This window comes from Cucurbita pepo, chromosome LG16 (assembly GCF_002806865.2).
Source record: "Cucurbita pepo subsp. pepo cultivar mu-cu-16 chromosome LG16, ASM280686v2, whole genome shotgun sequence".
NCBI classification, from domain to species: Eukaryota; Viridiplantae; Streptophyta; class Magnoliopsida; order Cucurbitales; family Cucurbitaceae; genus Cucurbita; species Cucurbita pepo.
Genome location: NC_036653.1, coordinates 1582858 through 1597673, shown reverse-complemented (window position 1 = coordinate 1597673; position 14816 = coordinate 1582858). Strand labels below are relative to the sequence as shown.

The following is a 14816-nucleotide window of genomic DNA, read 5'->3' as shown; positions in this document are numbered from 1 at the left end:
AGAGGATAATATCTGCTAACGGTGGGCTTGGGCCATTACAAATAGTATCAGAGTCAGACTCTGGACGATGTGCTAGCGATGAGGTTGAGTCTCAAAGGGGGTGGACATGAGGTGGTGTGCCAGCAAGGACGCTGGGCCCTGAAGGGAGGTAGATTGGGGGGTCCCACATCGATTGGAGAAGGGAACGAGCGCCAACAAGGACGCTGTGGTTCGAAGGGGGTGGATTGTGAGATCCCACATCTGTTGGGGAGTAGAACGAGACATTCTTTGTAAGGGTGTGGAAGCCTTTCCCTAGTAAACGCGTTTTAAAAACTTTGAGGGAAAGGTTTCCACTGAGAAGAAAATATCTGCTAGCGGTGGATTGGGGCCGTTATAGAAAGTTTCTTGGTTGATTCAACATAGACGCCACTGAGCGATCTCTCCACACAACCTGTTGAGATTAGCAGTACAAGCTGTATTAAATCGAACCCAAGGTACGCATTTCAATCTTGTTGCAACTTAGGTATTATTAAAAGTTCTCAAATACTGTCGTTAAGATTACTAAAGGCTCGTTCAGCATTAATGACTATATACTGCAGATGAAAACTTTAGCTAATAGTTTTTTCATTACTGGACAAACACTACAAGAAATAAGCTTATTCTTTGAATATTTTAGTCTCCTGCTAAATCTCTCTCTGGACTCTGAATCCATTTCTCTTGCTTCAAGTCTTCAACCTCTGGGTTCGAACATGGTAACCCTAGCAAGTTGAATCTAAGAACCTTCGTAAACGTCTTGGATATACAAACCTAGAATGATTGCAACTCTTGAAAATTTGATCTAACAACTTTATTGAAGAATAAGATCTTTGGATCTAAATATATCCACGAATCTCAAAACGACAAGGAATCATCCCAAGGGAAAGTAAGATTTGGATCACTTTGTTGGTCAAATATCTCAAGGTAAGAACACTTGTTTGAGATTCGAATCACTTCACAGGGAAGATTGATCAAGACAAGCTTAAATGACTCGAAGTATGCAATCTAAACTATATAAAATTACAAAGAAACTAAGAAAGCATCGGTACCCTTTTTACTACATTGTTAAAGTCTATATTACAAAGACAACATACATGGTTTTATTTAGTCTCAAAAGAACACCCTTGACCTTCCACGAGACATTTCACTAGTGTAGCATGAATTGCAACTTGAATTTATCCGGTGGTAATTTGAACAATATTTTTGTCACTTCTTTCTTGAAGTTCATATTACCTTATTGAAATGTGTTGGTTCATATGGCAGGGACGTGTAAGAGCATCTATATCTTCAACTCATCAAAAGGACATCACGCCCATCATAAACCCACCATGCACATCGTTAACCCTACTTCAAACTCCGACACCAAGGTATTTCAGTTTGAGAAATTAGTTCAAAAGTCATCTATGCCAGCCAAATTATGTTTTGAGTTTGAGAATTGTTTTGGCTAGGGCAAGAGGGACTTGGATTTTCTTAAGTGGAAATTTGCTTCAACCCCAAGGTATTTCTTCAACTTCTTCAAGAACAAAAACTTACTTTTATTGATGATTCTGTTGCCAAAAAACAAGTAGTCTCTTCTTCTTGCTTCTTGCCATTGTTCATCTGTTTAATCCATTAGATGTCAGGCTATTGCATGTTACTTAGATTTGAAGTTTGAAAGTTTTTGGGATCTCTGTGGCACTTGGTTTGATGAACTTATGAGTAGAATTATCTGAAAAAATGGATCACAATGGCAAGCAGATAATAACTTGCAAGTCTTTGGTTGATGTCATGATAAAAACAAGTGATGAAAGTCATGTATGGTTTCTTGCGCCTTGAAAGGAAAAACTTAAAGGAGACAATATCTGCTAGCGGTAGTAGTGGGCTTAGGTTGATATCGGTAGTGGTGGGCTTAAGTTGATATAGCCATAATCTGGATAACATGAATATAACCAGCAGTAATCAGTAATCCAATGACCAGAAACACATGATACCAACTGAAGATCCAGCCCACCCGATTCACCCTTAGGCTTCCAGAACTTAAACCACTTTCTATTAAACGAAGCATCTCTATCGAATGACATGATTCTACTGGAATTACTTATCGTCTCAATCATCATATAACCTAATGCTTACAAACAACAATTTCAAGGAATGCTTCAAAACTTGCATATTAATCCGGTCGCTCAAGTCCACCATTAGTAAATATTGTCCTCTTCGAGCTTTTTCTTTTAGGCTTCCCCTCAAAAATTTTAGAACGTATGGGAGGTTTCTATGCCTTTATAAAAAACGTTTTGTTCTCCTCCCTAACCGATGTGGGGTCTCACAATCCACCCTCTTTCGGGGCCCAGCGTTCTTGCTGGCACTCGTTCCCTTATTCAATCGATGTGGGACCTGCCAATCAACCCTCTTTTGGTGTCCAGCGTCCTTGCTGGTACTCGTTCCCTTCTCCAATTGATGTGGGACCCCCAAACCACTCCCTTTTAGGGTCAGCGTTTTTGTTAGCACACCGCCTTGTGTCCACACCTTCAGGGCTTAGCCTCCTCGCTAGTGTCGGACTCTGGTTACGATTTCTAAAAGCCCAAGCCCACCGCTAGTAGTTATTGTTCTCTTTGTGGTTTCCCTTCCAAGTTTTCCCTCAAGGTTTTTTAAACGAACTAGTGTGAGGTTTCCACACCCTTATAAAAAATGTTTCGTTCTCCTCCCCAACCGTCCTCCCCAACCGACGTGGGATCCAAATCATTAGATAAAGGTATGGAAACTCTCCATAGCAAACACGTTTTAAAAATCTCGAGGTAAAGTCCAAAAGTAAAAATTCAAAAAAGACAATATTTGCTCCATGATAACCCTACTCTTACAAATATTTCTCTCCTAACCAATTTGTTAGAGTAAATTGGTAGCTTCATAAGTCGAAAAAATGGAACCCACTTGCAGAAACGGACAAATTATTCTTTCTATTTCAATTCTACTTTTATTTAATTTTTTAACTTAAATATATAAAAAGATTTTTATCACTGATTTAAATATAAAATGATTTTTGTTGTTTTTTTTTTTTTTTTTTTTTAAGAAAATTTAAGTTGAGTCAGTGATCGGAGCAATTCGAACAGAGTTTACGACTTAACCCAAACTAACTCTCTTTTTCGAGTTCAGTTGGATTTTTTTAATTATTTTTTTAAAAAAAATCATATTTATTCGTAATACATTATATTAATAATAAAATCTTATAAAATATTCATAAGTTTCAATGCATTGCTAACATTAATTACAGTGTCCACATCGGTTAATTTAGGAAATGGTCGTGGGTTTATAATCAAAGAGTACACTCTTCATTGGTATGAGACCTTTTGGAGAAGCTGAAAGCAAAGTCATGAGAGCTTATGCTCAAAGTGGACAATATCATATCATTGTAGAAAGTCGTGTTCGTCTAACAAAGGATACAGCATTAGAGATTTACATCATATTTGATCTTTTATTATAGACAAATATCTAGATATATTATAAATAGAGAATTTTTACACCATGTAGATGTCGTGGTTTCACCGAATATTCTCAAAATCCAACGAAAAAAATGTCAATATGCAAATTAACTCAAATATTTTATTTTTCAAAAATTCAACCAAACCAAAATCATGAAAAAAAAAAAAAACCTTACTCAACTCGGCTTGAATTAAGTAGTCTAAATTGGTCGGTTATCGAATTACTTTAATATCCCTAAAAAAATAATTTCCATCTAGCACTACAAAGTGCGATTAGCCACGAGTTACTTTGTTAAAGGAACTCCACTAATAGAATTTATTTATTATTTTGAATAATGTTGATATTATTAAATAAAAAATAGAATAATAAATGACATTAATATAATAATGCTATTGGAAAATAATAATAAATAGTATAATAATAATAATAATAATAATAATAATAAATAGTAATAATAACAATACAAAATAAAATTAATGAATTCGCATTAATTGCAATCCTCCATTTCCGCCACCACAACCGCCGCCTCCCCCGGAATTCCCCGCCGCTGCAGATAATTCAGGCCGCCGTCTGGGTCTAGTCGGAGAAGAAGACAGGATGGGCAAAATGGTCATTACGTGCTCCTTGAATGTGGGCAAGCCTGGAATCTCAACTTTTTTTTTTCTTTTAATTTAATTTTTTGAAATTATTATGATCCTATACCTTTTAAGCAATGTAAAGTTGTCGGGAGTGTACTATAAGCTTGTCGTGTCGTGTCCGTTTGGATTTTCCATTAATTCAATAAATATATATCATCGCACGTAATTCAAACCTCTTTCAAGTATCTCGTGTTTGTGTCATACAACATGCATGAGGTCTCGAGTTTTCAAATCTGGTACATTGTCATGATGCCTATCATACTTCCATTCTTTTCCCGACAAAAGTTTACTGATGAGACATGCATATGTGTACGTGGCATGTCTCTCATTATGATCATGCATGACCCATCAATGTCTGATCGGTATAACGTGAGCATTATCGTTACATATATGGATTTACATACTGGACGCACATGCATCACATAATATTCTTAAACATAACATAAGATAAAAAAGAACACGCATTCTAACTATTTTATTTAACAACGGTTTTGGTTGCATGAGTTTAGTATGGTTGAGATTTGTACATACAAAGTATAACGAAGGGTGATTTGGAGGTCAAAAGGTGGAGTCAAAGAGTAATCAATTGGCTCCGTTTGCGGCACCCATGGAGACTGCCCCTGCCGTGTCAAAGCCAACAGGGGTAGTGGGGAAAAATAATAGAGGATTCAAAAGCCATTGAAAAGAAAGGATCGAGGTTGTTAAACCGAAAGGGCTCTGATACCATGAGAATGTTTGCTTAATCCACCGCACCTAAATGGTGTGTGAAAGTTATTTATTTATAATCAAATAAATTACAACGATATGAAAATAACAATAAATGAAAAGATACCTATGGTAAGAACGCAAATATCTAGATATTTGCCTTATAATATGATATATATGGTAAACTATAATTTGATACTAAATATCCTTAACAAAGAGCCACGTGGACTAGGCAAACGATTGACCTCTTAGTGATGCCTTGAGAGTCAAACCAAAGAAGAGCACCAAACACGTACAACTGACACAAACTGTTAAAATACATCACTAGTTCAATAGGGTCAAACCTAATAATTATACGAGCCTTATATATATATGTAAGAAAACGATTTAGGTACCGTAAGAGGAATAAAGATAGGTCAAATATTATACAAATAAATTGTGTAGCCTTTCCCATAAATACCCTCCACCCTAACAATGTTTTCATTGCACGAAATACGAAGCAATCTAAGTAGCAAAGTTTAGTAGTATTTTACAGAGTGTTTTGTAATCTCTTATCAATTGTTTAACACAAGCTACCGAGCTAGGTACTAATTGAGAGACTCGTGTCCTTCCTCCATATACATATACATATATATATATATATATATAAATTGATATTTTAAAAATACTAAAATAAAGAAAATTAAAATATAATTCTTAATGCAACCTTTCCATTTGTGTGTTTGGACAATTTTAGAAAAAATAACAAATTTATTAAATATAAAATTAATTTGTCTACCATTAAACTTTATAATTTAAGAAAGTTTTTAATTATATATAATATTGTATTTTCTTATAACTAATTATAAATATACCTTAATAAATAAAAATATTTACCAGATATAGTTGGTTTTAAATTTATAAACAAATTATTACATTGAATTATGGTAACTAAATCTAGATTGTATGGCATAAAACAATTATTAAATAATAAAATTTAATATTTAAAAAATAATATTTATAAAATATTCCCGTACTAAATTTTAATTACATATTTAAAAATAAGTAATAATAAAAGTTGGTGAACCTTACAGCTCGACCCAACCTAATTTAACCTAAAAAATTTGTTTAGGTTGAAAAAAATTACAACTCGAACCAGACCTAATCCAACTGGACAATTGAGTTGAATTTAAACATGGTTTGAACCCGACCTAATCCAACGGGACAATTGAGTTGAATTTAAACATGGTTCGAACCCGACCGAATCCAATTGGAGAATTGAGTTGAATTTAAACATGGTTGGAACCCGACCCGATCGAACGGGATCGAACCGAGCTAAAAAGAATTAAAAATAGAAAATGGGAACGAAAAAGGAAAAAGGAGAAGTTTGCCCGTGAGGTTTGTTTTGGTCTCTCTCTGTCTGTCTGTGCCCGTGACCTTCACCTCCATATCCCCCTTTCTCTCTCCTCACTTTCTCTCTCTACATTCCTCCACTATAAATACTCCCGCCATGCCCAATCCTCTCCCCAGAACAACTCCATTTCCGTTTCCGTTTCAATTCGCCACCGCCAAATCCACTTTCCTCTTCCTCTCCATGGCCGCCCTTTCCTTCCTCTCCTTCCTCTCCCTCTTCTTCTTCCTCTCCCTCTCCTCCGCCGTCCACCACCACCACCACCACCACTCATTCCATTTCACCAACTCTCCATCCTCCGAGGAAACCCTCCGTGCCTGCAAGGCCACACGTTTCCCCGACCAATGCGGATCTTCCCTTTCTCATTCCCCTTCTCTTCCTCCCAATCCCACCACTCTCCAGATCATTCAATCCGCCATCGCCGTCTCCTCTGATGGTCTAGCCTCCGCGAAGTCCATGGTCAAGCAGATTCTCGATTCCTCTACCGATAGTCCGAATCGAACCACCGCTGCTAAGAATTGCCTCGAGGTTCTGCGATTTTCCGAGTATCGAATTTCTCTTACCAACGATGCTGTTCGGCGAGGTCGAACCAAGGACGCGCGCGCTTGGATGAGCGCGTCTCTTCTCTATCATTACGATTGCTGGTCCGCGCTTAAGTACGCCAACGATACCCAATCTGTTAACAAAACCATGGCGTTTCTTGACTCTCTCATTGGCCTTACCAGTAACGCCCTTAGTATGTTGGCGGCTTACGACATTTCTGGTAACGATACGGCGGCGTGGACGCTGCCGAGGACTGAGCGCGATGGATTCTGGGAAGGTAGTAGCGGCGGATCTGGGTTAGGGTTTAGCGGCGGGTTCCCATCGAAGGTAGATGCTAGCGCGACGGTGTGCAAAGACGGTGCAGGGGGATGTTATAAAACTGTTCAGGAAGCTGTGAATGCGGCGCCGGATAATGCGATGGGGAAGCGATTTGTGATTCATATTAAGGAAGGTGTTTATGATGAAATCGTGAGGGTTCCGTTGGAGAAGAAGAATGTGGTGTTCTTGGGAGATGGGATGGGGAAAACGGTGATCACGGGGTCTTTGAATGTCGGCCAGCCTGGGATTTCCACTTACAACACTGCCACCGTCGGTGAGTTTTTCTTCTTTTTTCTTCAAATTCTTAGCTTAGCTGTTGTTGATAATGTCATCTATTTCAAATTGACTTGATGAAACACGCTCTGTTGAACTTTGGCCCCTCTGATTTTCCCTTTCTAGCTGCCTTAAAGTTAGAAACAATAGTTCACGACCCTCTCCACCGTTCTATGATATTGTCCACTATTATCTACTTTGAGCATAAGCTCGGAATTCCCTCCCAACAATCCTCCCATCGAATAAAGTACAATGTAGAGCTTATGGAGCCCTTGATCAACTTCCCCTAAATCGAGACTATAGAGTCTCTCCTGAGGCCTATGGAGCCCTAGATCAGCTTCCCCTTAATCGAGACTATAGAGCCTTTCTTGAGGCCTATGGAGCCCTCGATCAGCTTTCCCTTAATTGAGACAGCTTAATTGAGACTATAGAGGCTCCCCTAAGGCCTATGGAGCCCTTGAACCACCTCTCCTTAATTAAGGCTCGACTCTTTCTCTGTAGTTCTCGAACAAAGTAGCCTTCCTTGAGGCCTATGGAGCCCTCGAACATCTTCGCTTAATCGAAACTATAGAGCTTCCCCTAAGGCCTATGGAGCTCTCGAACAACCTCCCCTTAATCGAGGCTCGACTCTTTTTCTGAAGTCCTCAAACAAATTTCACCCTTTGTTCAAGTCACTTTTGACTACACCTTTGAGGCTCATAACTTCTTTGTTAGACATTTGAGGATTCTATTGACATGACTAAGTTAAGGGGATGACTCTGATACCATGTTAGGAATCACGACCCTCCACAATAGTATGTATGATATAAGCTCTCATGGTTTTATTTTTGGGCTTCTCCAAAAGGTCTCGTACCAATTGAGATGTATTTCTTACTTATAAATTAGTGAATGTAATATGGTTGAGCGGAATTGGATGTGAGTAGTATACTGATTGATACTCAAAAGATGTAAAAATGTTGCCCATTTGTTGATATTGATATGTATGTGTAGGAGTTGTTGGTGATGATATTGATATGTATGTGTAGGAGTTGTTGGTGATGGATTCATGGCCAGTGGTCTGACCATTCAAAACACAGCAGGCCCTGATGCCCATCAGGCTGTGGCGTTTAGATCAGACAGTGATCTCTCAGTGATTCAAGACTGTGAGTTTCTAGGCAACCAAGACACTCTCTATGCTCATTCCCTCCGCCAATTCTACAAATCCTGCAAGATTCAAGGCAACGTAGATTTCATCTTTGGAAACTCAGCTTCCGTCTTCCAGGACTGCGAGATCCTTGTCCGTCCTCGACAGCTCAAGCCCGAGAAAGGCGAGAACAACGCCGTCACTGCTCACGGCAGGACAGACCCAGCTCAAACAACTGGTTTTGTGTTCCAGAATTGTCTCATAAATGGTACTCAGGAGTACATGGCATTGTACTACAGCAAGCCTAAAGTGCACAAGAACTTCTTGGGGAGGCCATGGAAGGAATACTCGAGGACGGTTTTCATACATTGTAATCTCGAGGCTCTTGTTTCTCCGGCAGGGTGGATGCCGTGGACTGGGGACTTTGCTTTGAAAACTCTTTACTATGGGGAGTTTGAGAACTCCGGGACGGGGTCCAAAACCTCGGAACGAGTCGAGTGGAGTAGTAAGATACCAGCACAGCATGTTTATAGTTACTCTATTCAAAATTTCATTCAGGGAGACGAATGGATTCCTTCATCGCAGTCTTCTGAAGAATCAAAAACGATAAATTAGATTTACAGTTCCCTTTGTAATCACAGACTTCTCTATAAAGTGAAAATAATCCACCACTTATCTCATATGAATATCAAATTAGGATGAACGACCATCTCCGTTTTTCTGATTGAACTATACATTGAAGTTGACGGGGGAGTGGGTTAAATTGTTAGTGAAATGTTTGAATTATATGAAGTGGAGGGTCCAAAATGGTGCATAATTGTCAATGTGTGGTGCACAATTTTCTAGTACACCGTTGTTATTTAGGTAAAAGGTTCAATGGGTTGCTGAATCGGGGTCGGCTTAGTATTTTTAGTAGTGAATCTATCTCGATTGATTATGAGCTGGTATGGGAGCTGGTATGGACAGGGTCTGGGTTGAGATCGGTAATGAATGAGCGAATAAGGGAGGGATCTCCAACTATTCCTTAGTTGTGAACTTGGTTAAATGAGAGTAATGAACCACAAACAAACGAGATGCCTACTAACCCCTATTAAAGAATTTGTCTTGATTCATAGTGTCGTAATAGTATGATGAAATTATGAGTGGAACCATGATGAGATTGCGTCTCTTCTATCATACTCAACCTATATGGAAATTATGAGTTGGAACCCCGATGAGATTGCATCTCTTCTATCATAGTCAACCCATACGTCTCATTGGCTATCAAGATCTCTTTTGTATAGTTGAGCTTCGAGGAGCCGAACGTCGACAACTAATAGCCAATGAGAGCCTCAATGGGGCCGAATGATGAAGATCCTTGAAGTTTCCAAACTAGAATCCTAATTTGAGCTGGGGTGAATTAGCAGAACCTAGATGCTAGGTTATCAAAGTCATAAGTTGTTTTAGTAAAATGGATGGACGTTTTTTTTTTTTTTCTCTCTATGAACAACGGGTAAGAGATTGGTAGAGACAATGTGAAGAAAAGAATCGCATAAGCCCGTTGTAGGAGCTTTGTCGGAGAACTTGTAAGTTATGGCTTTAAAGTTTTAAAATTTTCGTCGGTAAGATTCTCTTTGCATAATTGATCACTTTTTAATGCGTGCAAGTAGCTATATTCAGTTTAGCTAGTCAAGTTAGTGTTTACAGAAAAAAAACTTATACATGCTAGAAATTGATTACGAGTGATTAAATTAAGATTAGATGAGCATATGAGACGTAACTAGAACCTTTAAGAACTAATGAGCTATAAGAAGCAATTTGATATATTTTTTTATGCATGTTTTGTTTATAAGACCAACGTTCTAAGGACCTAATGAATATGAATTATTGAATAGCATGAAAAATAGGTAAGTCGTGTATACAATAGGGTGTAATAGGTAAATAGTGGATGATTAGATAACGTTCATTGATTAACCCATGTGTATTGATGACGCCCACTTCTTACTTTCAAACCTAGTAGGACGTAGGTGCATTTAATGGTGTTGTACACATGCTATGCCAGTACGGTTAGAATGTCTCCAACTATTCCCTAATCGTGATCTTGTCAAAACGGGTAAGGAACCACCGAGTCGACTGATACAAAGGTTGCTTCCTCTTGTGTGGTCTTCACCTTGTGAGACTCTTAAGGTTTAGTTGACTATACTTTTAGTTTATTTGTAGCAAAAAAAAAAAAAAAATAGATTCTAAGATACATGATAGCAGACCCGAGTTGAAAATTGAGATCATAACATACATTAAGAATAGAATGCAACCATCTCGAATACTCCTAGGTCTGGCAACATCGTGGCATTGTTAACGAGCTCTAAGAGATTAGCTATGCTATTTAGTAGGAGGCTCATTATGTTAAGTGATTAACATTAGTGTACACTGCTAGCAAATATTGTCTTTTTTGAGCTTTTCTTTTGGGAGTTTAAAACGCGTCAGATTTTCTCTCAAGATCTTTAAAACGTGTATGCTAGGGAGAGGTTTCCACACCCTTATAAAGAATTCATCGTTCTCTTCTCCAACCAATGTGAGATCTCACAATCCATCCCCCTTCGGGGCCAAGCATTCTCGCTAGCACTCGTTTTCCTCTCCAATCGACGTGGGATCTCACAATTTACCTCCTTCAATGCCAAGCGTCCTTGCTAGCATCGTTCCCCTCTCCAATCGATGTGGGATCTCACAATCTACACCCTTGAAGGCCAAGCATCCTTGCTAGCAATCGTTCCCCTCTCCAATCAATGTGGGATCTTACAATCTACCCCCTTCGAGGGCAAGTGTCCACGTTGACACTCGTTTATCTCTCCAATTGATGTGGGATCTCACAATGCACCCTTCTTCAGGGCCCACTGTCCTCGCTAGCACTTGTTCCTCTCTCCAGTCAATGTGGAATCTCACAATCCACACCCTTCAGGGCCCAACATCCTCGCTAACACACTGCCTGGTGTCCACTCCCAGCACATTGTCTGATGTCTAACTCTGATACCATTTGTAACCGCCCAATTCTACCGCTAGCAAATATTGTCCTCTTTGAGCTTTCTCTTTCGAATTTCCCCTTAAAGTTTTTAAAACGCGTCTGCTAGGGAAATGTTTCCACACCCTTATAAATAATTTTTCGTTCCCCTCTCCAACTGATGTGAGATCTCACAATTAGTATGACCTAAGCACTAGTCTAAACAAACTTATGATTTAGCTTTACAGCATTCAGGTATGAGAAAACTTAAGTAATAATTAGAGACATGCTTAGTTGTCAAGTATAATCTTAGAACCTGCAAGCATGCTACTTACCGAGTGTTTTTATACTCATTCAGATGATAATTGAGCTATAAAACTGAGAAGAAGACAGGAACGAGCGGTAGAGCTTTAGAGTTTTTAAATATATCTACGTACAAACATAACATTACTTTAATCATGCACATACATAATAATTGTGTATGCTCATGATGGGTATGAAAATGAAAGATATAATAAATAAGATTGGTTGAACATAGGGAGTGGTGGAAAGAAATCATAATGTTGGTACTACATCCATTAGACAAGCACTATCAAAAGACAATGACACTTACAAATGCTACTCACCACATGAAGTGCTCATCCATTTGTGTATTCATCACTTCCAATTGTTGTTGCCCATACCCATCTTCTAATTATTCTCTTATTTTAGACCTTAATTCAAACGAAACAATCCAATCTTTGTTCTTTAATTAGTACTTGAACGTTTTTCTTTTTAAAAATTCGATATCAAAAGTATAATTTTGAAACTCGCAAGTGTTTTTGTTTCTAGTAGTTTAATAGTCTCACGAGAAGAGGGGTTGAGTTAACCATGTAGTTATTATTATTGTGTCTTTTTTTTTTTTCGAGATTATGCCCCAGTTCAGGAAACTAGAATAATCTTCAAAATCTGCATCTTCATGATCGATCGAAAATGCGACCCTTTCGTCTCGTTACAAATCATGTCTCTATGGCAATGATACATTGTTGAGTTAGTTTATAAACACGAGAATGTAGCTATGGTTAAGGCGTAACAATGGAGGGAGCTAGAGTTTAGAGACAAATGACTGAGCGAACAAACAAGGCTTTGGTGTTTGTTATGTTGGGACGTGGACATAAATACAGGGTAGTACCAAGAAGAATTAGTAACTTTGGTCTAGGCCAAACAAGTAAGTGATCTTACTATTTACTCGGTCGAAAGACTTGTTATATATGTTTATGTGATATTATGATGTGCTATGATGATGTTATGATGTTGTGATGATACTCTTATGGCCGCAAGACAACGATTATACAACACTTGTTCTAACCCAGCAAACAAGTTAGTCGTGTGAAATTCACACTTCGCGGACAATATCAACGTATGCTCGAGCCTCGGGTCATGTTTGAGAGAAATATTTAGAAAACGTGAGTGATAAAATATGTTGAAAAGAATTTTGAGAAAACAATGTTATAAGATAAAAGCGAGTAGATAACAACAATGACTTTAATAGCATATAACCCGAGTATAAAGAANCTGTCGTAAGACTTGTTATATATGTTTATGTGATATTATGATGTGTTATGATGATGTTATGATATTGTGATGATACTCTTATGGCCGCACGACAACGATTATGCAACACTTGTTCTAACCCAGCAAACAAGTTAGTCGTGTGAAATTCACACTTCGCGGACAATATCAACGTATGCTCGAGCCTCGGGTCATGTTTGAGAGAAATATTTAGAAAACGTGAGTGATAAAATATGTTGAAAAGAATTTTGAGAAAACAATGTTATAAGATAAAAGCGAGTAGATAACAACAATGACTTTAATAGCATATAACCCGAGTATAAAGAATTGACAACTAGTCACATCTTCCATAGTACAATTTGGGCATAGCCTTAGTGGGTGTAGACATAATTTTGGTGACGGATCATACACCCCGTATTGACACAACATGAAATAATAAAAGACTTATCTAAGATGAAAACATGGGTTTTGGAACGGGCATGCTTTGTTATTTTTTCTATTGTTTTTATTTCTATCTTCGTTCATTTATGCTCGTGAGTTAATTTTCAATGAAACATTTATTTAGTAATTTCATTATGAGTTAAATTTTCAAAAGGATTCGAGAGTTAGCTCAGTGAATGTTAATTGAAAAGACATTGAGTAACGAAATCTAATTATAGGCTAGTGTATTCAAGTTTATTACAAACGAGAAACGGGAAACGGGTCTGGGATACATTTACAAACAAATTACAAAAAACCCAAAATCTAAATACGAATTGACGTCCTAGAACGACCTCTTTTGTGACTTTGTAGCTTTCGAATGCTCTCCCACTTCAACTAGTAGCCAGTTTGTGTCGGGTATCATTGATTTCAACACGAAAGTACTTTTTAATATTAAACTTTGCAAATCGTCTCTTGCAATACAATATGTTAAATACTTTTCATTTATATTCATACCTNTGGTGACGGATCATACACCCCGTATTGACACAACATGAAATAATAAAAGACTTATCTAAGATGAAAACATGGGTTTTGGAACGGGCATGCTTTGTTATTTTTTCTATTGTTTTTATTTCTATCTTCGTTCATTTATGCTCGTGAGTTAATTTTCAATNACAATTGTTGGCGCACGCGCTCTTTGCCCACCCGACCCTTACACTTTTATGTTCTTTTTTTTTTGGTAATAAATTAATGAAAAACCTTCCTTTTAAATTACTTTTATATTATTATTTTATGTTTGAGTTCCTTTATTTTATTTTATTTATAGTTTTAATGTAAAATATAAATGGAAATATACTACCTAAGAAAATTGATGGGTGTTGAGGATTATTGAGGATTATCTCTTTTTAAAAGATTCGTTAATAAAAAATTTTAATATCCAAAACTTATATCGATTGTGCAACAAGTGAGGTAAGTTTATTTATTCTTGTGTCGCCTACGACTAAACGACATATGCTCGAGGCTCTGATCCTGGTTCACGAATAAAGTTTTAGAAAATGGGGCAGAGAGATTTCGGAAGAGAGTTTTGAAAAGGTTTATTCGTTCTTGTGTCGCCTACGACCAAGCGACGTATGCTCGAGGCTCTAACCCTAGTTAAAGAAAGTTTTAGAAAATGGGGTAGAGAGATTTCGGAAGAGAGTTTTGAAAGCAAGATTTGAGAAACGNGTTTTTATTTCTATCTTCGTTCATTTATGCTCGTGAGTTAATTTTCAATGAAACATTTATTTAGTAATTTCATTATGAGTTAAATTTTCAAAAGGATTCGAGAGTTAGCTCAGTGAATGTTAATTGAAAAGACATTGAGTAACGAAATCTAATTATAGGCTAGTGTATTCAAGTTTATTACAAACG

The 14816-nt window shown here is 37.6% G+C and overlaps 1 protein-coding gene and 1 long non-coding RNA gene across 2 annotated transcripts; both read left to right on the top strand.

Moving 5' to 3' along the window:
* Window positions 1-291: 291 nt before the first annotated feature.
* On the top strand, window positions 292-1732 carry LOC111777173. The gene is made up of 3 exons (XR_002812351.1): window positions 292-473; window positions 1279-1382; window positions 1464-1732. It is a non-coding gene; the product is annotated as an uncharacterized LOC111777173 (long non-coding RNA).
* Window positions 1733-6207: 4475 nt separating this feature from the next.
* On the top strand, window positions 6208-9165 carry LOC111777118 (probable pectinesterase/pectinesterase inhibitor 51). Its single transcript, XM_023656571.1, has 2 exons — window positions 6208-7336; window positions 8361-9165. Exons 1-2 carry the CDS (start codon window positions 6301-6303, stop codon window positions 9071-9073), a joined length of 1749 nt encoding a protein of 582 aa, XP_023512339.1. The 5' UTR covers window positions 6208-6300; the 3' UTR covers window positions 9074-9165.
* The last annotated feature ends 5651 nt before the right edge of the window (window positions 9166-14816 follow it).

Bases quoted from the DNA above. Each gene is read 5' to 3' on its own strand.
- LOC111777118 (XM_023656571.1), top strand. From the start codon at position 6,301: ATGCCCAATCCTCTCCCCAGAACAACTCCATTTCCGTTTCCGTTTCAA. The intron at 7,337-8,360 runs GTGAGTTTTTCT...ATGTATGTGTAG, and splicing joins TTACAACACTGCCACCGTCG to GAGTTGTTGGTGATGGATTC.